Source organism: Triturus cristatus, chromosome 8, assembly GCF_964204655.1.
Source record: "Triturus cristatus chromosome 8, aTriCri1.1, whole genome shotgun sequence".
NCBI classification, from domain to species: Eukaryota; Metazoa; Chordata; class Amphibia; order Caudata; family Salamandridae; genus Triturus; species Triturus cristatus.
The window spans coordinates 1,689,039,356-1,689,064,020 of NC_140591.1; the positions used below are offsets into that span (position 1 = coordinate 1,689,039,356).

At 46.9% G+C, this 24,665-nt stretch overlaps 1 protein-coding gene across 4 annotated transcripts in view; it reads right to left on the reverse strand.

Annotated features, from left to right (window-relative positions):
• The window catches only part of LOC146808616 (NACHT, LRR and PYD domains-containing protein 12-like), a 493,486-nt gene that overhangs the window by 90,120 nt on the left and 378,701 nt on the right, over positions 1–24,665 (reverse strand). The window contains exon 12 of one of the 4 annotated variants that reach the window (XM_085623631.1): positions 12,735–12,832. The exons of the other annotated variants lie outside the window; for them this stretch is intronic. Coding sequence (XP_085479757.1) covers positions 12,808–12,832 — 25 coding nt within the window. The 3' untranslated portion in view covers positions 12,735–12,807. Of the gene's footprint in view, positions 1–12,734; positions 12,833–24,665 lie in introns of those variants that run through there. 4 annotated transcript variants of the gene reach the window in all.

The following is a 24,665-nucleotide window of genomic DNA, read 5'->3' on the forward strand; positions in this document are numbered from 1 at the left end:
TTGCCAGATGTTCTTGCTCTTAGTAGGAACACAAATAATTAGAATAACTAGTGGTTCATTTTCTACATTCTCTACACCAATTGTTTCAATATTTTTCTTTAAATCTAGAGGTAAATATACAACTCTTCCTTTTAATCCTCTCTGTAAATCTGAAGGAGGCAATTTACCTGTTTTAGGCTCCATATGAACAATAGCCTGAAACGGGTGCACACATTGAATGAGAATAGACTCATAGGTATTTAAATCTATCAGTTCTTGAGGAATAGTTAACGACTCTAGATTATTATGCACAGCTCTAGCGGGCATTTTATTCTCATCCAATTTATTATAACAATATTTACAAATACGCTGATCAGAACCCAAATCAAAACAATTCTCTACCAACAAATAAGTTGCAAATTCCTTCCACTTATTATTTTCTGTTTCACTTTTTAAATATAGATCAACACTCCTAGTCTGATTTTTATAGTGAGTTTGATGACAACAAATACAAGAATAATTTGGCCTTTCACCTGATATCACCTTAAACTTTGTAATTTGTTCTTCGAATTTTTTGAAGTACTATGTTGCACATTCTCTTCAACATTTTCTTCAATTATTGTGTCAGTTTCTGCACTCTCTTGTTCAGGTCCAAAGTAACAAAACTCAATTTCATCACAAACCTTCTTCACATCTGATACTGATCCACGCAAAAGAGCAATATTCAACTCATTTAACATTAGTGCTGGACTTTTTGCATAATACAATCTTCTGACTAACTTCCGCATCTGAGAATGATGTACTGCTAACATCCTGAAATGGTGAAAAACACTTTGACATACTTTCCTAGAAAGACAAGCCAGAGAATGACCTTGCAGACCAGTATTTTTTCTCACTCTACAAGGGTATAGTCCTTGCAACATCTTAATCTTTTGTTTAACACTTTTTCTACTATATTCTCATAAGAAATTGCATAAAATATCAATAGATTTTTGTCGTACACTACAAAAACTACTACAATCCCAAGTGTACACTGGGGCTTTAGGACGTCTCCCTAGAACTTCATCAGCTAACACTTCTTCTACATTTCTGGGAACCATCTTCTCTTTATCAATTGGACAACCATTTCTAACCTCATAAGCTCGACCACTGGTATCAACTGCATGCAATAAATTATTGGTCTAAAAATAACTCTCTTCATTAAAGAAAGGCTCTGAACTTGAACTGTGTTTCCATTCACCCAAAAAAGATCACAAAATTATTTCTGTTAATTACTCTTTTCCTCTTGCTTTTGGCCTTCATTAAATGGATTGGTTTATCCAATGATCGAATTCTGTTTAAAACTAAAATGAATAGTTTCTCTTTTAGTTCAAAAGCCTTTTGAACAATGGATTCAATATGCTTCTTCTCTCTATTGTAATTATTTTTTAACACATTTCTTTTTACTGATTTTGCCTTCTTTTACCATACATCGAATCTTTTGAATTTAAATTTTCTTATTTTCCTTTCCTGTAATTCATACTCTTTTTTGTGGTCGAACCATTCTCAGTAGTTTGCACAGTCTGCACACTGCTTCTAGGCTTTGTAAGTTTTTTAACCCCTTCGCTGCCAGGCCTTTTCCCCCTCCTGTGCCACGCCCTTTTTTGGCTATTTGGGGTAGTGCACGCTGAGGCCCCTGTAACTTTTTGACCACATAAGGTATCCGCGCCAAATATGCGTCCTTTTCTTCCAACATCATTGGGATTCTAAAGGTACTCAGGGTTTGTGGATTCCCCTGGAGGGGTCACAGAAATGAGCCAAAATACAGCAAAATTTAGTTTTGTTTGGGAAAAATGGGAAAAACGGGCTGCAAATTAAAGCATCTGGCTTTTTCCCTGCAAATGTTATCAAAAAAGGGTTTGTGGGGCTGAAATCACCATTTTCCCAGCTTTTAGGGGATACCAGACTTTTGTCAGAAACCCAACATTTTTTACACAGTTTTGGCATTTTTCTGGGACATAGCCTATTTTTGCTATTTTTTGTGCTTTCGACCTCCTTCCAGTTAATGGTAGAAATGGTTACAAAAGCAATAATGGATCCTGGAAAGCTATACATTTTAGAGAATTAGATAAAATTCTGAATTCAGAAAGGGGTCATTTGTGTAGATCCATCAAGGTTTCTTTATAGAAACTAACAGTTAAATATAGGATAAATTGAAAATTTGTTGAAAAAAAAGCCTTTTGTGTCAACGTTTTCACCTGTAACTTCTTCTAATTATAACAGCTCTTTGAAAGCAATATACCGTTACATCCGTTGGACATAACTGGTTGTGGGGATATATAGGACTTGTAGGTTCACCAAGAACCCGACGAACCAAGAGCCAAAAACTGAGCAGCAACTTGCAATGGTTTTTTATTATGTACCGGGTTTATAGTAATTATTCTGTAAAAATGTGTACATGGAAAAATCGGTATGAAAGACACCTATGTATTTCTGAAATGGGAACAAAATATAGAGTTTAGAAACAGTAGATATTTGCACATTTCCGAAATTGGAAATACTCATCCTAGCATGAGAATTATCAGTCATTTTTTAGAATGACTTCTTTTTTACACAATGTCTTTCATTTGGAAGGCCGAAATGCATCGAAAGTCAATAGGTAATAACAGTTCCTTTACGAATCTAAATTACCCTAAGTCTCCCGATAAAAATGGTACCTCACTTGTATGGGTAGGCATAGTTCCCACGACAAGAAATGGCTCAAAACCCAACGTGAACACACCACATTTTCACAATGCAAAATTACCCTTTTTTAGCAAAGTGCCTAGCTGTAGTTTTTTAACCCTAGCTCTGCCGGCACCTAGGGAAACCTAGCAAACCTATACATTTTTGAAAACTAGACACCCAGGGGAATCCAGGATGGGGTGACTTGACTGCCTCCCACCAGGTTCTGTTACCCAGAATCCCTTGCAAACCTAAAAATTGCCAAAAAAAACACATTTTCCCCACATTTCTCTGGTGGATAGTTCTGGAATCTGCTTGGATCCACAAATTTCCACCCACCCCGTGTTCACCAATGTCTTCTGAGAAAAATGGTACCCCACTTGTGTGGGTCGGCCTAGTGCCCACGACAGGAAACGGCGCAAAACGTAACATGGACACACCTCAATTTCGTAGCGAAAAATGACCCTTTTTTGGCAAAGTGCCTAGCTGTAGTTTTTGAACCATAGCTCTGCCGGCACCTAGGGAAACCTAGCAAACCTATACATTTTTGAAAACAAGACACCTAGGGGAATCCAGGATGGGGTAACTTGACTGCCTCCCACCAGGTTCTGTTACCCAGAATCCCTTGCAAAGCTAAGAAATTGCCAAAACAAACACATTTTCCCCACATTTCTGTGGTGGAAAGTTCTGGAATCTGCGTGGATCCACAAATTTCCACCCACACCGCGTTCCCCAAAGTCTTCTGAGAAAAATGGTACCTCACTTGTGTGGGTCGGCCTAGTCCCACGACAGGAAACGGCGCAAAACGTAACATGGACACACCTCAATTTCGTAGCGAAAAATGACCCTTTTTTGGCAAAGTGCCTAGCTGTAGTTTTTGAACCATAGCTCTGCCGGCACCTAGGGAAACCTAGCAACCCTATACATTTTTGAAAACTAGACACCTAGGGGAATCCAGGATGGGGTAACTTGACTGCCTCCCACCAGGTTCTGTTACCCAGAATCCCTTGCAAACCTAAAAAATTGCCAAAAAAAACAAATTTTCCCCACATTTCTGTGGTGGAAAGTTCTGGAATCTGCATGGATCCACAAATTTCCACCCACCCCGCATTCCCCAAAGTCTTCTAAGAAAAAAGGTACCTCACTTGTGTGGGTCGGCCTAGTGCCCGCGACAGGAAACGGCACAAAACGTAACGTGGACACACCTCAATTTCGCAGTGAAAAATGACCCTTTTTTGGCAAAGTGCCTAGCTGTAGTTTTTGAACCATAGCTCCGCCGGCACCTAGGGAAACCTAGCAAACCTATACATTTTTGAAAACTAGTCACCCAGGGGAATCCAGGATGGGGTGACTTGACTGCCTCCCACCAGGTTCTGTTACCCAGAATACCTTGCAAACCTAAAAAATTGTTTAAAAAAACACATTTTTCCCACATTTCTCTAGTGGAAAGTTCTGGAATCTGCGTGGATCCACAAATTTCCACCCCGCACTCCTCAAAGTCTTCCGAGAAAAATGGTACCTCACTTGTGTGGGTCGGCCTAGTGCTCGCGACAGGAAATGGTGGAAAACGCATCGTGGACACACCTCAATTTCGCAGTGAAAAATGAACCTTTTTTGGCAAAGTGCCTAGCTGTAGTTTTTGAACCCTAGCTCTGCCGGCACCTAGGGAAACATACCAAACCCACACATTTCTGAAAACTAGACACCCGGGGGATTCCAGGGAGGTATGGCTTGCGTGGCTCCCCCAACGTTTCCTTACCCAGAATGCCCTGCAAACCTCAAATTTAGCTGAAAAAAATCACCTTTTTCACTCATTTTTGTGTGGGAAAGTTGTGGCATCACCGGGCTGACACAAATTTCCTACCACCCAGCATTCCCCCGTGTCTCCCGATAAAAATGGTGCCTCACTCGTGTGGGAGGCCCAAGTACCCGTGACAGGCAAGGGCCCACAACGTAGTGAGGCAACATGAAAATTCCCTATTTCAAAACGACCTGGTTTTGGAAGGGGGGTCACTTGGGTTTTTGGCCCGGTGCTCGGCGGCCACCTAGGGAAACCTACCAAACCCACACATTTCTGAAAACTAGACACACGGGGGATTCCAGGGAGGTATGGCTTGTGTGGGTCCCCCAACGTTTCCTTACCCAGAATGCCCTGCAAACCTCAAATTTAGCTTTAAAAAAATCACCTTTTTCACACATTTTTGTGTGGGAAAGTTGTGGCATCTCTGGGCTGACACAAATTTCCTACCACCCAGCGTTCTCCCGTGTCTCCCGATAAAAATGGTGCCTCACTCGTGTGGGAGTCCCAAGTACCCGCGACAGGCAAGGGCCCAAAACGTAGTGAGGCGACATGAAAATTCCCTATCCCCAGCCAGCCAAACAGTACCTTTTCTTAAGCGCGGTGTTTGTCTATATGACCTCCGGGATAGGAGTTGAAAATGGCCTCTGACGGGTGCAGATGGGCCTGCCCTTGGCCCGGGCTTTGCCCAGTGCAGCCCGTGCACGTCCTGCACTGCGGGAGCCCTCGAATGTTTTTGTGTGCCTCCGGGCGCCTCCCCTTCCTGCTGGCTCCTCCTGACGCAGAGCCTTATGGGGAATGTAGTCTGGGACAAAGTACGGCGTGCCTAGTTGAAGGTCCGTGCCTCTAAGTAGGGAGCAAAAGCAACAGTTAATGGACAGAATGCAGAACAATGTCATACATTCACCCCAATACAGAGATCTGGGCCTAAATCCATAATTTTTTTGCTCACAATGCCGTTCAAGTTTAAACCCAGCCATATGCAAATCAGTCTTGACCCTGTGCCTCAACGGTGATGGATTAAACCCAGATCAGTTGACTGGGGGTGAGGGCTTGCAATGTTCAACACTCCGTCCATCATTTCCTTTGGTTTTGCTTTGTTCGCCATAAGTTGTCAGGGTATGCTCAGACGTGAGTCCCTTGCTCACTTTGCCACTGGATTCAAGCAAGCCTGGCTGAAGACGGCTGAAATGCCAGAAACCGGTCCTAGGAAGCTTGTTTCCGGTCCAGGGAAGACATGGCTTGTCAGTTCGGGCTGGACTGTTCCCATGAGGCACATGGTCGGACTGATTTGCATATGGCCATGTCTGAACTGGGGTGGCAGAGTGGGCTAAAGAACGGTGATGGATTAAACCCAGATCAGTTGACTGGGGGTGAGTGCTTGCAATGTTCAACACTCAGTCCATCATTTCCTTTGGTTTTGCTTTGTTCGCCATAAGTTGGCAGGGTATGCTCAGACGTGAGTCCCTTGCTCACTTTGCCACTGGATTCAAGCAAGCCTGGCTGAAGACGGATGAAATGCCAGAAACCAGTCCTAGGAAGCTTGTTTCCGGTCCAGGGAAGACATGGCTTGTCAGTTCGGGCTGGACTGTTCCCATGAGGCACAGGGTCAGACTGATTTGCATATGGCCATGTCTGAACTGGGGTGGCAGAGTGGGCTAAAGATCGGTGATGGATTAAATCCAGATCAGTTGACTGGGGGTGAGTGCTTGCAATGTTCAACACTCCGTCCATCATTTCCTTTGGTTTTGCTTTGTTCGCCATAAGTTGGCAGGGTATGCTCAGACGTGAGTCCCTTGCTCACTTTGCCACTGGATTCAAGCAAGCCTGGCTGAAGACGGCTGAAATGCCAGAAACCGGTCCTAGGAAGCTTGTTTCCGGTCCAGGGAAGACATGGCTTGTCAGTTCCGGCTTGACTGTTCCCATGAGGCACAGGGTCAGACTGATTTGCATATGGCCATGTCTGAACTGGGGTGGCAGAGTGGGCTAAAGAACGGTGATGGACTAAACCCAGATCAGTTGACTGGGGGTGAGTGCTTGCAATGGTCAACACTCCGTCCATCATTTCCTTTGGTTTTGCTTTGTTCGCCATAAGTTGGCAGGGTATGCTCAGACGTGAGTCCCTTGCTCACTTTGCCACTGGATTCAAGCAAGCCTGGCTGAAGATGGATGAAATGCCAGAAACCAGTCCTAGGAAGCTTGTTTCCGGTCCAGGGAAGACATGGCTTGTCAGTTCGGGCTGGACTGTTCCCATGAGGCACAGGGTCAGACTGATTTGCATATGGCCATGTCTGAACTGGGGTGGCAGAGTGGGCTAAAGAACGGTGATGGATTAAACCCAGCTCAGTTGACCGGGGGTGAGTGCTTGCAATGTTCAACACTCCGTCCATCATTTCCTTTGGTTTTGCTTTGTTCGCCATAAGTTGGCAGGGTATGCTCAGACGTGAGTCCCTTGCTCACGTTGCCACTGGATTCAAGCAAGCCTGGCTGAAGACGGCTGAAATGCCAGAAACCGGTCCTAGGAAGCTTGTTTCCGGTCCAGGGAAGACATGGCTTGTCAGTTCGGGCTGTACTGTTCCCATGAGGCACAGGGTCAGACTGATTTGCATATGGCCATGTCTGAACTGGGGTGGCAGAGTGGGCTAAAGAACGGTGATGGATTAAACCCAGATCAGTTGACTGGGGGTGAGTGCTTGCAATGTTCAACACTCCGTCCATCATTTCCTTTGGTTTCACAAATTTCCTACCACCCAGCATTCCCCCGTGTCTCCCGATAAAAACGGTGCCTCACTCGTGTGGGAGGCCCAAGTACCCGTGACAGGCAAGGGCCCAAAACGTAGTGAGGCAACATGAAAATTCCCTATCTCAAAACGACCTGGTTTTGGAAGGGGGGTCACTTGGGTTTTTGGCCCGGTGCTCGGCGGCCACATAGGGAAACCTACCAAACCCACACATTTCTGAAAACTAGACACCCGGGGGATTCCAGGGAGGTATGGCTTGTGTGGATCCCCCAACGTTTCCTTACCCAGAATGCCCATCAAACCTCAAATTTAGCTTTAAAAAAATCACCTTTTTCACCCATTTTTGTGTGGAAAAGTTGTGGCATCACTGGGCTGACCCAAATTTCCTACCACCCAGCGTTCTCCAGTATCTCCCGATAAAAACGGTGCCTCACTCGTGTGGGAGTCCCAAGTACCCGCGACAGGCAAGGGCCCAAAACGTAGTGAGGCGACATGAAAATTCCCTATCCCCAGCCAGCCAAACAGTACCTTTTCTTAAGCGCTGTGTTTGTCTATATGACCTCCAGGATAGGAGTTGAAAATGGCCTCTGACGGGTGCAGACGGGCCTGCCCTTGGCCCGGGCTTTGCCCAGTGCAGCCCGTGCACGTCCTGCACTGCGGGAGCCCTCAAATGTTTTTGTGTGCCTCCGGGCGCCTCCCCTTCCTGCTGGCTCCTCCTGACGCAGAGCCTTATGGGGAATGTAGTCTGGGACAAAGTACGGCGTGCCTAGTTGAAGGTTCGTGCCTCTAAGTAAGGTGCAAAAACAACAGTTGATGGACAGAATGCAGAACTATGTCATACATTCACCCCAATACAGAGATCTGGGCCTAAATCCATCATTTTTTTGCTCACCATGCCGTTCAAGTTTGAACCCAGTCATATGCAAATCAGTCTTGACCCTGTGCCTCAACGGTGATGGATTAAACCCAGATCAGTTGACTGGGGGTGAGGGCTTGCAATGTTCAACACTCCGTCCATCATTTCCTTTGGTTTTGCTTTGTTCGCCATAAGTTTGCAAGGTATGCTCAGACGTGAGTCCCTTGCTCACTTTGCCACTGGATTCAAGCAAGCCTGGCTGAAGACGGCTGAAATGCCAGAAACCGGTCCTAGGAAGCTTGTTTCCGGTCCAGGGAAGACATGGCTTGTCAGTTCGGGCTAGACTGTTCCCATGAGGCACAGGGTCAGACTGATTTGCATATGGCCATGTCTGAACTGGGGTGGCAGAGTGGGCTAAAGAACGGTGATGGATTAAACCCAGATCAGTTGACTGGGGGTGAGTGCTTGCAATGTTCAACACTCCGTCCATCATTTCCTTTGGTTTTGCTTTGTTCGCCATAAGTTGGCAGGGTATGCTCAGACGTGAGTCCCTTGCTCACTTTGCCACTGGATTCAAGCAAGCCTGGCTGAAGACGGCTGAAATGCCAGAAACCGGTCCTAGGAAGCTTGTTTCCGGTCCAGGGAAGACATGGCTTGTCAGTTCGGGCTGGACTGTTCCAATGAGGCACAGGGTCAGACTGATTTGCATATGGCCATGTCTGAACTGGGGTGGCAGAGTGGGCTAAAGAACGGTGATAGATTAAACCCAGATCAGTTGACTGGGGGTGAGTGCTTGCAATGTTCAACACTCCGTCCATCATTTCCTTTGGTTTTACAAATTTCCTACCACCCAGCATTCCCCCGTGTCTCCCGATAAAAACGGTGCCTCACTCGTGTGGGAGGCCCAAGTACCTGTGACAGGCAAGGGCACACAACGTGGTGAGGCAACATGAAAATTCCCTATCTCCAAACGACCTGGTTTTGGAAGGGGGGTCACTTGGGTTTTTGACCCGGTGCACGGCGGCCACCTAGGGAAACCTACCAAACCCACACATTTCTGAAAACTAGACACCCGGGGGATTCCAGGGAGGTATGGCTTGGGTGGATCCCCCAACGTATCCTTACCCAGAATGCCCTGCATACCTCAAATTTAGCTTTAAAAAAATCACCTTTTTCACACATTTTTGTGTGGGAAAGTTGTGGCATCACTGGGCTGACACAAATTTCCTACCACCCAGCGTTATCCCGTGTCTCCCGATAAAAACGGTGCCTCACTCGTGTGGGAGTCCCAAGTACCCGCGACAGGCAAGGGCCCAAAACGTAGTGAGGCGACATGAAAATTCCCTATCTCAAAATGACCTGGTTTTGCAAGTGGGGTCACTTGGGTTTTTGGCCCGGTGCTCGGCCGACACCTAGGGAAACCTACCAAACCCACATATTTCTGAAAACTAGACACCCAGGGGATTCCAGGGAGGTATGGCTTGCGTGGATCCCCCAACGTTTCCTTACCTAGTATGCCCTGCAAACCTCAAATTTAGCTGAAACAATCACCTTTTTTACACATTTTTGTGTGGGAAAGTTGTGGCATCACTGGGCTGACACAAATTTCCTACCACCCAGCGTTCCCCCGGGTCTCCCGATAAAAACAGTGCCTCACTCGTGTGGGAGGCCTAAGGACCCGCCACGGCATGGGTCCAAAACGTAGTGAGGGGCACTATGTTTAGGACCCTTGCCTGTTGAGGTGCACTACGTTTTGGACCCTTGCCTGTCGTGGGTACTTGGGCCTCCCACACGAGTGAGGCACCGTTTTTATCGGGAGATCCGGGGGAACGCTGGGTGGTAGGAAATTTGTGTCAGACCAGTGATGCCACAACTTTCCCACACAAAAATGTGTGAAAAATTTGATTTTTTCAGCTCATTTGAGGTTTGCAGGGAATTCTGGGTAAGGAAACGTTGGGGGATCCACGCAAGCCATACCTCCCTGGAATCCCCGGGTGTCTAGTTTTCAGAAATGTGTGGGTTTGGTAGGTTTCCCTAGGTGGCCGCCGAGCACCGGGCCAAAAACCCAAGTGACCCCCCTTGCAAAACCAGGTCATTTTGAGATAGGCAATTTTCATGTTGCCTCACTACGTTGTGGGCCCTTGCCTGTCGCGGGTACTTGGGCCTCCCACCCGAGTGAGGCACCGTTTTTATCGGGAGACTCGGGGAAAAGCTGGGTGGTAGGAAATTTGTGTCAGCCCGGTGATGCCACAACTTTCCCACACAAAAATGTGTGAAAAAGGTGATTTTTTCAGCTAAATTTGAGGTTTGCAGGGCATTCTGGGTAAGGAAACGTTGGGGGATCCACGCAAGCCATACCTCCCTGGATTCCCCCGGGTGTCTAGTTTTCAGAAATGTGTGGGTTTGGTAGGTTTCCCTAGATGGCCGCCAAGCCCGGGGCCAAAAATTCATTGGACCCCCTTTGCAAAACCAGGTTGTTTTGTGATAGGTAATTTTGATGTCTCCTCAATAGGCTTTGGGCCCTTGCCTGACGTGCGCACTAGGCCTACCCACGCAAGTGAGGTACCATTTTTCTCGGAAGACTTTGGGGAATACGGGGAGGGTGGAATTTTGTGGACCCACGCAGATTCCAGAACTTTCCACCACAGAAATGTGAGGAAAATTTGTTATTTTGGACACATTTTTAGGTTTGCAATGGATTCTGGGTAACAGAACCTGGTGAGAGCCAGTCAAGTCACCCCATCCTGGATTCCCCTCGGTGTCTAGCTTTCAAAAATGTACAGGTTTGCTAGGTTTGCCTACGTGCCAACTGCGCTAGGGCCCAAAATCCACAGGTATGCACATTGCTAAAAGAAATTCGGAGCCCAGTGGGCTTTCTGCTGCCCTGGTGGGTAATCGGGGAAGGGGGTTTCATCCCGATATGCCCCTAAAGGGGCAGAAAGACTGTAGCTATTTTTTTTGGGGGTGGGGGCATTGGTATGACCATTTTGGGCAGCCCCACCCCCACGCATTAAAAAAGCCTGCGTACTCGCTGGTGCCTAGTGGGCTTTTTGCCCCCACAGGGGGCAGATCAGGGGCTACTGCCACCATCTGCCCTCCCGGGGGGGCAGAAAGACTGGAATTTCTCTGGGGGTGGGGTGGGGGTATTGTCATGCCCATTTTGGGGAGCCCCTACCTCTACACTAATAAAACAAAAACATCCATTGTTTCTAGTGGGCATTCTGTGCCCCCCAGGGGGGGTCAGATTGAGGGCTACAGCTCCCATCTGCCTCCTAGGGGGGGGGGTGGAGGCATTGGCATGCCCGTTTCTGGCAGCCCACACCCTAAAAACAATTGCGCAGAAAAAATCCCTGGTGGATAGTGGGCTTTCTGCCCCTCTGGGGGGGGGCAGATTGGGGGCTACTGCCCCATCTGCCCCCCGGGGGGGGGCAGAAAGGCTGTAATGGTTGTTGGGGGTGGGGGCATTGGCGTGCCGGTTTCGGGCAGCCTCCGCCCTAAACAAAATCAATCACCCTAAATAAAAGTGCGCGAAAAAAATCCCTGGCGTCAAGTGGGCTTTCCGCCCCCCCCCGAAGGGGCAGATTAGGGGCCAATGCCCCATCTGCCCCCCCGGGCTGTAATGATGGCGGGTGGGTGGGGCATTGGCGTGCCCATTTCGGGCAGCCCTTACCCTAAAAAAAAACTAAAAACAAATCCCTGGTGTCTAGTGGGCTTTTTGCCCCCCCCCCGGGGTGGCAGATTGGGGGCCAATGCCCCATCTGCCCCCCAGGGGGGGCAGAAAGGCTGTAATGGTGGCAGGTGGGTGGGGGCATTGGCATGCCCGTTTCAGGCAGCCCACACCCTAAAAAAAACCTCAAAACAAATCCCTGGTGTATAGTGGGCTTTCTGCCCCCCCGAAGGGGCAAATTAGGGGCATGGGCCTGCCCGTTTTGGGCAGCCCCCACCCCTATTTTTATTTTTGTAAAAATTCCCTGGTGTCTAGTGGGCTTTTTGCCCCCCCGGGGGGGCATATGGGGGCTAATGCCCCCATCTTCCCCCCAGGGGGGGCAAAAATACTCCATTGAGCCAAAATAATTAGGGGGGAGCAAAGGCCCTTGCCCAAGGGGCCCGCTCCCCCCTCCCTGATATCTAGTGGGTGGATCACTGCTTGGGTCTCGCCCTCCTTTGTTGATCCCCAAGCAGGGATCCACTGTGGAGGGGTACCATTGGAAAGGGGAGATTCTCCCCTTTCCAACGATACCTCTCCCGTCTTTCTACGTGCTCAGGGGGCTGAGATAGCCCCCTGAGCACGTAGAAAGTGAAACTGAAATGAGCCTCTTGGCTCATTTTAGTTTCAGTTTCAGTGTAATGACGTCGACGCGACGTGCGCGCCGATCGTCATTACACGGAAAGCAGGGGGGGGCCTCGGGAGCTGGGGAAGCTCTTCCCCAGCGCCTGAGGCTATTTTCAATTAAAGGGAATCCCTCTGGTGCCCGCACCAGAGGGATTCCCCAGGGAATGCCTCATGACGAGCTGGACTCGTCATGGGCACATCGCGACTGTGCTCCATGACGAGTCCAGCTCGTAATGGGCACAGAACGGGTTAACGAATGTTTTTGTTGTCTTACCAGATTCACTTTTTCTTTTTAGCCACATGATATTGGTCATCCAATACTTGTTGTTGAATTTTCTTCGCATAAGTGTCCTTTAACATTTCTTTTCTCTTTCTTGATTTTTCAGGCATGATAACTTTATTGTAATGATGATAAACAATATCTGTAAAAAATAAACATAAATAAAGGTATTGTAATACATTTATAAATTATACTTTTCAATTATTATACAAACACATTCTATATAAAAACCATTTAACCACTTTCTTTTCTCATTACTAATTGAAATTTTAATTCAAGGTGTATACATAACTGTATAGGTGATTACAGATCTGCATGTGTAATAGACAAAGGTTCCTACCAGTGTTTGTGTTAAGCCCTAAGACATTATATGAGTACTTACGCACTGATGGTATGATTAGAGTACTGCAAGGTAAGTGCCTTTGTGAATTTATAAGTGTTTGGGTTTTTGCTCAGTGAATGGATTAGTAGATGGTGCTGAATGGGTCACTAGAGGAGTGCAAGGGGAGTGACAGTGTGTCTGCTGGAATGTGTATGGATATTGACTGGGGAATTGAAGGTGTGAAAGAGAAGTGTGTAGGTGGTTAGAGGACTTCATGCATAGTGTATATGTGTTTGAAGCAGTCCATGTGCTAAGGCCTGGGTCAGTGCATGAGTACTTCGGTACTGACTGAATGATTAGAGTACTGCAAGCAGAGTGCCTGGGTTTATTTATAAGTGTTTGGGTTTTGGTGCATTGAATGGATTAGTACATGGTGCTAAATGAGTCACTAGAAGAGTGCAAGGGGAGTGACAGGGTGTTTGTTGGAATTTATAGATACTGACTGGGGAATTGAAGGTGTGAAAGACAAATGTGTAGGTGGTTAGAGGACTGCATGCATAGTGGATAGGCATTTGAAGCAGTCCATGTGCTAAGGCCTGGGTCAGTGCATGCGTACTTGGGTACTGACTGAATGATTAGACTACTGCAAGGAGAGTGCCTGGGTGAATTTATAAGTGGTTGGGTTTTGGCGCAGTGAAGGGAGTAGTTCATGGTGCTGGATGGGTCACTGGAGGAGTGCAAGGGGAGTGACAGGGTGTTTGCTGGAAGTGCATGAATACTGACTGGGGGAATGAAGGTGTGAAATACAACTCTGTAGATGCTTAGAGGACTGCATGCATAGTGAATAGGGGTTTGAAGCAGTCCATGTGCTAAGGCCTGGCTCACTGCATGAGTACTTGGGTACTGACTGAATGATTAGAGTACTGCAAGGAGAGTGCCAGGGTGAATATAAGTGATTGGGTTTTGACGCAGTGAATGGATTATTTCATGGTGCTGAATTGGTCACAAGAAGAGTGCAAGGGGAGTAGGTTTTTAAGCAGTTATGTGTCAGGAAACAGATGAAGTAACCACATGGTTCTGTTAGAATTCTTGCACAAGTGCACAGAGACTAACAGTGTGATTCTAGATAAGCAAGACTATTCCCTGGACTTTAGCAGGAGAAACTCACTAGACTGGAAGGGGTAAGATGACTGCATACATTCTACATATTTCACTACTGCACTCTAGTGTGAATGCCTGACTCATTCTGCGAATGCATAAGCAATGACTGGGTTCTAATACTACTGAAACTTGACAACAGGTTAAGTTTTTAAGCCGTTATGTCTCAGCAAAGACATGAAGTAACCAAATGCTTCTTTCACAATGGTTGCCCAAATGCACACAGACTCACAGTGTGATTCTAGACAAGCAAAACTATCCCTTGTACTTTACAAAGACACATTCATTAGTCTGGAAGGAGTATGGTGACTGCACACCTTCTACATATTTCAATACTGCACACTACTGTGAAAGCCTGACTCATTTTGCAATTGCATAAGCAATGACTGGATTCTAATGCTACTAAAACTTCACTACATGACAGATTTTTAAACAGTTATCTGTCAGCAAATACATGATTTTACCAAATGCTTTTCTCACAATAGTTGCCCAAATACACACAGACTCACAGTGTGATTCTAGACAACCAACTATCCCTTGTACTTTACCAAAACACATTCACTAGTCTGGAAGGGATAAGGTAACTGCACACATTCTACATATTTCAGTACTGCACTTTCCAAATGCATAAGCAATGATTGCCTTCTGATTGTACCAACACTTGAGAACAGGAATGTTTTTTAAGCAGTTATGTCTATGCAAAGACATGAAGTACCTAAATGCTTCTCTCACAGTGGTTCCCAAATGCACACAGACTCACAGTGTGATTCTAGACAAGCAACACTATCCCTTGTACTTTACCAAGACACATTTAGTTGTCTGGAAGGGGTAAGGTAACTGCACACATTCTACATATTTAAGTACTGCACACTACTGTGAAAGCCTGACTCATTTTGTGAATACATAAGCAATGACTGGCTTCTAATGCTACAAAAACTTGACAACATGACAGGTTTTAAAGCAGTTATCTGTCAGCAAATACATGATGTTACCAAATGCTTCTCTCACAATGGTTGCCCAAATGCACACAGATTCACAGGGTGATTCTAGACAAGCAACACTATCCCTTGGACTTTACCGAAACACAGTCACTACTCTGGAAGGGTAAGGAGACTACACACAATCTACATATTTCAGTACTGCACTTTAGCGTCAAAACCCGACTCATTTTATGAATGCATAAGCAATGACTGGATTCTAATGCTACTAAAACTTGACAACATGACAGGTTTTAAAACAGTTATCTGTCAGCAAATACACGATGTAACCAAATGCTTCTCTCACAATGGTTGCCCAAATGCACACAGACTCACAGTGTGATTCTAGACAAGTAACACTATCCCCTGTACTTTACCAAAACACATTAACTACTCTGGAAGAGGTAAAGTAACTGCACACATTCTACATATTTCAGTACTGCACTTTAGTGTCAAAGCCTGACTCATTTTCCAAATGCATAAGCCATGACTGGCTTCTAATTCTATCAAAACTTGAGAACAGGATAGGTTTTTAAGCAGTTATGTGTATACAAAGACATGAAGTACCCAAATGCTTCTGTCACAATGGTTACCAAATGCACACAGACTCACAATGTGATTCTAGACAAGCAACACTACTCCCTGGACTTTTAGCAGGAGAAACACATTACTCTTATTAAAAACAAAGGCACCACATACAACCCCTCACAAATTAATAACTCACCTTTCAAATTGATGTGTAGACTAAGAAGTATGTCAGTCACACACCAGATTTTCTTATACAGAATGTCTGTACTGCAATACTCTTAGCAAAACCAACAAATGGCAAACTTTCCCTCTCATTCTGCACACATATACATGTAAATATCAAATCACATTGCTTCCCACATTAATTAAAAAGATAACACACATTTCTATTGGTTACACATTTCAACTCTTTCAAATTGACATAAGTTTGAACCCTACCCCCAACAGGCTTACTGCCTGTTACCATAGTAACAGTTCATGGAACAGTCAACTGAGCACACAGGTCACAAGTTCAGCACACACTGTTGCTACTCCAAAAAGCAAGTGCGCTTGACTTTTCAAAATATCAGCTTATCTTATGCAATGTGCCTTTCAAATAGTTTTTGTTAACCAATAGGAAACATGCTTTTAACAAATACAAACATGCACGCTCCAAAAGGAGTAGCAAAAATAGTTAAGGATTGAGATTCTGGATTTAGTGGTATTTGGTGATAAGCAGAATGGAGATCTATTGTGGAGAAAAACTTAGCCCCTCCAATGTTGACCATCATTTCTTATAAGCGTGGAAGGGGGTGACAGTCCACAAGTATGGTCTGATTTAGTGACTTCAAATCCACACATAATCTCAGATCTCCTGAGCGTTTTCTGGTCAAAACGACCGGAGAAACCCACTAAGAAGAATCCGTTTTAGCAATAATGCCTTCAGAATTAAGGGATTCTAGCAAAACTTTCAAATCATCCCTTATACTTAGGGGTACAGGGCGGACTTTGCGAATAACCGATGTTAAATACTTTTTTAGCTTGATCATGTGTTCAAAACTGGGGAATCTGTTGCCCATTGAGTAAGTGTTGCTGATTTGGTTCACTACAGCTAAGAAAGGAATATCTATAACTTGAGCTGAGACGTGGCATGTCATCCACAGAACTGGCACAGGTCAGAACAGTGCCGCTTTAACAAGAGCCACTAACGCAATGGCAGAACATCTTGGACACATGCACAACCTCTGTCACGTGGAACTGTGCCATGCACGAATGCTGCATTTACTGGGGGCACTGCCATTGGCAGTGCTGCGGATCAGTTACCGGCTAAGCTTCCGCCTTGCCAACGTCACCTGCGTTCAGCCTGTGTTGCATTGTCGATTGTGCATATTCGAGGGGTGCATGGATGTCTGCCTATCCAACATGATGGTAGATGAACTGGATTTTGACATGTGTGTGTGCCCCCTGTTGGCACACGACCAGTAGTGTCACCGTGATACCTTTTTATGGGATGCCTTGCTAATTGGCATACATGCTGGCAAATGGACCTGGGAGATTGTACAAATCTCCTGTGCAGTGACCTCATTGAACTGCTCCTCTTTTGGGCTGTAGTGCTAATTGGTGAAAGGGGGTGGACGCAGCACATCTGTCCGGACCTGCTAATGGATGGACTCGCCGTCCTGTTTGATGAAGTCGACAACGACCTCATGTTGTAAATGATGGCCTATGAAGCTGCAATCGCTTTCCTGGAAGAATAACTAGGTACCTGCAGCCACAACTGATTTGAAACCATTGCACATGTCCCGACACCTTGTTGCATCTTGGAGATCTGGTCCCATATCCCATGACACAGTGGACATGGCTTCATTCGCCTGGACTCCGACTACATGAGCTGACAACAACGCGGCATAACACACACCTGTGAAAGGTGAGGCACTTCCCCGGAGTAGACAGCGGTAATTGGCAACATTCCTCATTCTGACATACTGCTGCATTAGTCTGCATGTTGTGGCACATATCTTGCCCGTACTGACACGAATATGCTAATAAAGTCTACGCACCTTCACTTGTATTCAATATGTGTCTCACTGCCTATCTGGGTCACTGCCATACATGCGCATTGATAGCATTACCCAGGGAGTACCTTTTTGTTGAATCACCGTCCCTACATTCATCCATACTTACATACTTGATTGATCATAGCCATGACACATCTGTGTGAATTAGAATGGTAATTCACATTCAGTGGTTGTGTTGAAGCTGGAGCATTACAGGGCCATGCAAACCCCACTTCACATTGTTGCCCCTTGGAGGGTCAGCCAGAGTCCTTTAGGGATTGACAAGTTCAGCGGAAGTGCAAGACTTCAGTCTGCAGTGTGATTGCTGTGTCATTGGTAACCAGACAAAATATGGCAGTCCATGTCGAGGTCCAAGGTGAGTGTCACTGGGTGTATCGGGGGACAGTGGGAGGTGTTATTCCAAGGCATGATGCAGAGTGAGGAACCAAGCTGAAACTGGCCATATGGCGGAGATGAATGCTGCCACTTCATTCTGAGCACAAAGCCGGATTTGTCATTATCATCGTCCTCTGATGTGTCAGGTGCCACACATGATGGTGGTGGTGTTCTGTCTGCATCACAGTGTGGCAGTGACACATCAGGGGCCGGAGGTGGAATGTCTGCCACACTGTGTGGCACTGACACTTCAGGCAGCGGAGATGTGGATGGAGTGGTAGCAGCAGCATTCATCCGTGCCAGGCCTTGTGGTGGTAATGCCATGATGAGGGTCTGCAAGGGATGGTAGGACACAGCTACCTCTCGCTGGTGTGCAGCCGTGGCAAACATTCTTTCCGCCTGTATCCGCTCCAAGCTCTCCATCATTCTCCTTATGCTTATGTGTCCCAACTCCCGGCTGACATCGCTGGAGCCACTCTGACTAGACAGTTGTTCTTGGCTCAGAGTCATGACTCCAGCGATGTCAGCCATGGATTGTTGGAGAACATGGAGCGGACAGTGGGTGTCCGTTAGGGACTGGAAGTGGTCCCTGATGGGACTTAGACACCCATGTATGGCATCTAGTTTGACTGCCATGACATGCCATGACAATTCGCTAATGTATTGTTAGAGTTTTTATCCACAGAATAGAAAACACGGGGAACCCCACTTTCAGCGAGCCCCATGCCAGTTGCTTATACATATAAAGTAAATCCTTGAATAGGAATGGTAAACACTTTGGTGGCAAACAGATAGAAGTGGTATGTTTAGCTTTTATCTACTTCTATATTTCATCTCGTACTCCACGTATCCATTCTTTCTCTCTTTTCATTTTCCTTGAGTTAGTTGGTTTAAGTGACGGCAGTCATCATTGTAAACGAAGAGAGTTAAATAGAGTGTTCTTCTCAGTGTAACCTCGAGTAAGGAATGATGAACACTAAACCATGTAATTTATCAATATGAATTGTATCTAAGTTTATTTTTTATTATTTTCAGGTTATTGTGGCATTTCCTGACGAAGGTGTACTTTGCTCCGAAACGCACGTCGAAGATTCATTATTCTACCACTTTTTGGTTTTTAACTGTGATTCCATTTATGTCAACCATGTATAAAACAACCAAGATCGTGATGCTTTTAAAATGCAAATGAATTTGAATTTTTTACTTAGAATTGCTATTAATAGGGCATTGATTAACTGACATTAAATCTTTGATTTCTTATACCCTGGTTGTTACACTGAGTTTATTAATATTACATACAGAAATCATAGTGATATAATTAAGTTGCCTAGAAATTTATTTTTCATTGTGTATTACCCTGTCCTAGGAATTGTACTAGCAATTTGTCATGGGGTCCTTGCTACTCACATCAGCTTTCTCTATGAACAGACTTCTCTCTACAGACAGACTCCTCTTTATGGACAGACTGACTTGCCTCTAGGAACAGACTCCTGTCTATGAACAGACTTTGATATATGGACAGACCCCTCTCAATGTACAAAGTTCTCACAACAGGCAGACACCTCTCTATGAATAGACTCCTCTCTATGAATAGACTCCTCTCTTATAAATAGGCTCCTTGCTATGGACAGACTCCTCTCTGTGGACACTCTCCTGTCTATGTACAGACTCCTCTCTGTGGACAGACTCTTGTCTATGAACAGACTCCTCTCTACAAACAATCTTTTCTCTATGGACAGACTCCTCTCTATGGACAGACTCCTCTCTATGGACAGACTCCTTTCTATTGACAGACTGACTCATCTCTATGAACAGACTCCTTTCTATGGACAGACTCCTTTCTATGGACAGACTGACTCGTCTCTATGAACAGACTGCTCTCTATCAACAGACTCTGTTCTATGGACATACCCTTCTCTTAGGACAAATTTCTCAGTACGGACAGACTCCTCACTATGAACAGACTTTTTTTCTATGGAAAGACCTCTTTCTATAGACAGACTCCTCTCTATGAACTGACTCCTCTCTGTTTATAGACACCTCTCAATGGACAGACTTACAGACGTCTCTCTATGGACAGGCCACTCTCTGTTTACAAACCTCTCGCTATGAACAGACTCCTCTCTACGAACAAACTTCTCTCTACAGACAAACTCCTCTTTATAGACAGACTGACTCGTCTCTAGGAACAGACTCCTTTCTATGAACCAACTCTGATATATGGACAGACCCCTCTCTATGTACAAACCTCTCACTACAGGCAGCCACCGCTCTATAATGAGACCCCTTTATTTGGTCAGAACCCTCTTTATGGACAGACAGGCTCCTCTCTATGAACAGACTTCTCTCTATGACCAGACCCCTCTCTGTGGACAGACATCTCTATATGGACTGACTCCTTTCTATGAACAGACTCCTTTCTATGAACAGACTCCTCTCTTATGTACAGGCTCCTTGCTGGGGACAGACTCCTCTCTGTGTGACAATCTCGTCTCTAAGCACAGATCCCTCTCTGTGGACAGACTCTTGTCTACGGACAGGTTCCTCTCTACAAACAATCTTCTCTCTATGAACCGACTCCTCTCTATGGAAAGACTCCTTTCTATGGACAGACTCCTTTCTATGGACAGACTCCTTTCTATGGCAGACTGACTCCTCTCTAGGAACAAACTGCTCTCTTTCAACAGACTCTGTTCTATGGACATACCCTTCTCTTAGGACAGATTTCTCAATACGGACAGACTCCACACTATGAACAGACTTTTTTCTATGGACAGACTTCTCTCTATAGACAGACTCCTCTCTATGAGCTGACTCCTCTCTGTTGACAGACACCCCTCAGTGGACAGACTTACAGATGTCTCTCTTTGGACAGACCACTCTCTGTGGACAAACCTCTCGCTACGACAGACTCGCCGCTACAAAAACACTTCTCTCTATGAACAGACTTCTCTCTAAGAACAGTTTTCTCTCTATAAACTGACTCCTCTCTGTGGACAGACTTCTCTATATAAACAGACTTCTCTCTATGGACACTCTCCTCCCTATGGACAGACTCTTCTCTACGAAGAGAACATCTTTCTATGGACAGACTCCTCTCTATTGGCAGACTGACTTGTCTCTAAGAACAGACCCCTCTCTTTGGGCAGACTTCTCACTACGGTCCGACTCCTCGTTAAGAACAGACTTCTCTCTCTGAACAGGCTCCTCTCTATGGCCAGACTTAGCTCTATGGAGTGGCTCCTCTCTATGAACAGAACCCTCTCTATGCACAGACAACTCTCTCTGGACAGATTCTTCTCTACGGACAGACTCCCCTCTATGGATAGACTCCTCTCTACCGACAGACTTCTCTCTACAGAGAGACTCCTCTTTATGGATAGACTAACTCATCTCTATAGCAGACTCCTCTCTGTGGACAGACTCCCCCTCTATGAAAAGACCCCTCTCAATGGGCAGACTTCTCTCTATGGATAGACTCCTCTTTATAGACAGACTTCTCTCTATAGACAGACTCCTCTCTATAAATAGACTCCGCTCTATGAGCAGACTCCTCTCTATGGGCAGACTCCTCTCTATGGACAGACTCCTTTCTGTGGACACTCTGCTCTCTATATACAGATTCCTCTCTGCGGACAAACTCTTGTCTAAGGACAGACTCCTCTTTACTGACAATCTACTCTCTCTGGACAGATTCCTCTCTATGAACAGAGTAATCTCTATGGACAGACCCCTCTCAATGGACAGACTGACTCTTCTCTATGAACAGACTCCTCTGCAATGATGGATAATTTGTGGGAATGTATGAATCGATTGGATTTGGAATGGGCTTCATAAAAGCAAAACAAGCACTATATAGACGCCCAGTGGCTAGGTTCCAAACTACGGGAAACCAGTCAGAGCTAATAGACATTGAGAGAGGAAAAAGGGCAAGGGTGTCCCTGCTCACCCCTGTTATTTGTTATCTATAGAGATCCTTTTATCCGTAAGCTTGAAGCCAACACAGCCGTAGTTCCTGTTCCGTCTCAATCAATCAATCAGAACATTTGTAAAGCGTGCTACTCACCCGTGGGGGTCTAAAGGCACTGGAGGGGGGGATGCTGCTACTGCTCGAATAGCCAGGTCTTGAGTAGTCTTCTGAAGGTTAGCAGGTCCTGGGTCTGCTGTAGAAGGATGGGGAGGGTGTTCCAGGTCTTGGCGGCGAGGTGGGAGAACGATCTGCCGCCGGAGGTCGCTCTTCGGATGCAGGGGTCGGCGGAGCGGAGCTGGCGGTTGGGTGTGTAGAAGGTGAGACGTCTGTTGAGGTATGCCGGTCCGGTGTCGTGGAGTGCCTTGTGTGCGTGGGTGAGGAGCTTGAAGGTGATACTCTTGTTGACGGGGAGCCAGTGAAGGTCTTTCAGGTGGAGTGTGATGTGGCTGCAGCGGGGGATGTCGAGGACCAGGCGTGTAGAGGTGTTCTTAATACGTTGTAGTTGTTTCAGGAGTTTGGCCCAGGCTCCTGCGTAGAGGGCATTTCCGTAGTCCAACCTGCTGCTTACGAGGGCCTGGGTGACCGTTCTTCTTGTTTCGGTGGAGATCCACCTGTAGATCTTGCGGAGCATGTGGAGGGTGTTGAAGCAGGAGGACGAGACAGCGTTGACCTGCTTTGTCATGGACAGAGTAGAGTCAAGGATGAACCCAAGGTTGCGTGCATGGTCGTTGAGTGTCGGTGCTGTTCCCAGTATGGTCGGCCACCAGGAGTTGTCCCAGGCCTAGGGGGTAGAGCCGAGGATCAGGACTTCTGTCTTTTCCGAGTTTAGCTTCAGGCGGCTGTTCTTCATCCACTCGGCCACGACTTTCATTCCTTCGTGGAAGTTGGTTTTGGCAGTGAGGGGGTCCTTGGTGAGGGATAGGATCAGCTGGGTGTCGTCGATGTAGGAGATGATGTTGAGGTCATGCAGTCGGGCGACGTGGGCGAGCAGTGCCATGTAGATGTTGAACAATGTCAGGCTGAGGGATGAGCCCTGGGGTACACCGCAGATGATCTCGGTGGCTTCGGAGCAGAAAGGGGGAGGCGGATGCTCTGGGTTCTGCCGGAGAGGAAGGATGTGGTCCAGTCCAGAGCCTTGTCTTGGATCCCTGCGTCTTGGAGGCGTGTGCATAGGGTGCGGTGGCAGACAGTGTCGAAGGCGGCTGAGAGGTCCAGGAGGATGAGGGCCGCGGTTTTACCGTTGTCCAGCGGGGCCCTGATGTCGTCAGTGGCGGCGATGAGGGCAGTTTCGGTGCTGTGGTTGCTGTGGAACCCATACTGGGACGGGTCCAGGATGCTGTTCTCCTCGAGGTAGCGGGTCAGTTGTCTGTTGACGGTCTTCTCGATGACCTTCGCTGGGAACGGGAGCAGGGAGATGGGCCTGAAGTTCTTGAGGTCCTTAGGGTGAGCCTTGGGTTTTTTGAGTAGGGCGTTGATCTCGGCGTGCTTCCAGCTCTCCGGTAAGGTTGCTGTCTCGAAAGAGATGTTGATGGCTTTCCGGAGGTGAGGTGCGATGGTGGTGCTGGCTTTGTTGAAGATGTGGTGTGGGCATGGGTCTGACGGAGATCCGGAGTGGATATGTTGGTCCAGGAGAGCATGGGGATCGGTGTGGATGGTGGCCGTGGGGATGGGGGTCTCAGTGGCTATCGGGGAGGTCATGATGTTGAAGCTGTCGTGGATGTCTGCGATCTTGCGATGGAAGAAGGTGACAAGGGAGTCGCACAAGTCTTGCGAAGGTGGGATGTCGTTGGTGTTGGAGCTGGGGTTGGAGAGTTCCTTCACGATGTTGAAGAGCTATTTGCTCTTGTGTGCGTTGTCATCTAGGCGGTCTTTGAAGGAGGCCCTTTTGGCGGATCTGATGAGGTGAAGGTGTTGGCGCATGGTGTTCTTGTGGACTGTGTAGTTGTCCGGTGTCTGTTCACAGTGCAATGTCTTCTCTAGTTTTCTGCAAGTTTGATTGGAGGCCTGGAGGTCCTCGGTGAACCAGCTGGCTTTCTTTGTGGTGAGTCTGTTGGAGGTTTTCTTGATTGGGGTGAGGGTATTGGCGCAGTTGTCGATCCACTGTCTGAGGTTGCAGGCGGCAGTGTTGTGGTCAGTGGTCTTCGGTGACTTTGCTCCAACAGCGGCGAGGAATCTGTTGGGTGCGTTGTGCGTGGTGGGTTTCCGGAAGGTGAAGTGGATGCTGCCATGGTCGGCCCCATGGAGTTCGGTGGAGTGGCTGAACGAGACATGGGAGCTTGCGGAGAAGATGGGGTCAAGTGTGTGGCCGTCAGAGTAGGTGGGTGTTGTGACGATCTGTCTGAGTCCGAGGTTGTCGATCAAGGTGGTGGAGTTGGTGTCGTTGTTGTTCTCGAGGTGAAAGTTCAGGTCCCCGAGGAGGATGTAGTCTGTGGAGGTGAGGGCGTGTGTACTGATGAAGTCGGCGATGGAGTCGCTGAACTGTGGCCGGGGTCCGGGGGGATCTGTAGATGAGAGTTCCTCTGAGGGTGGTGTTGGGATTAGTGTGGATCTGGAAGTGCAGGTGTTCGGCGGTGCTGAGGGTGTCGTCG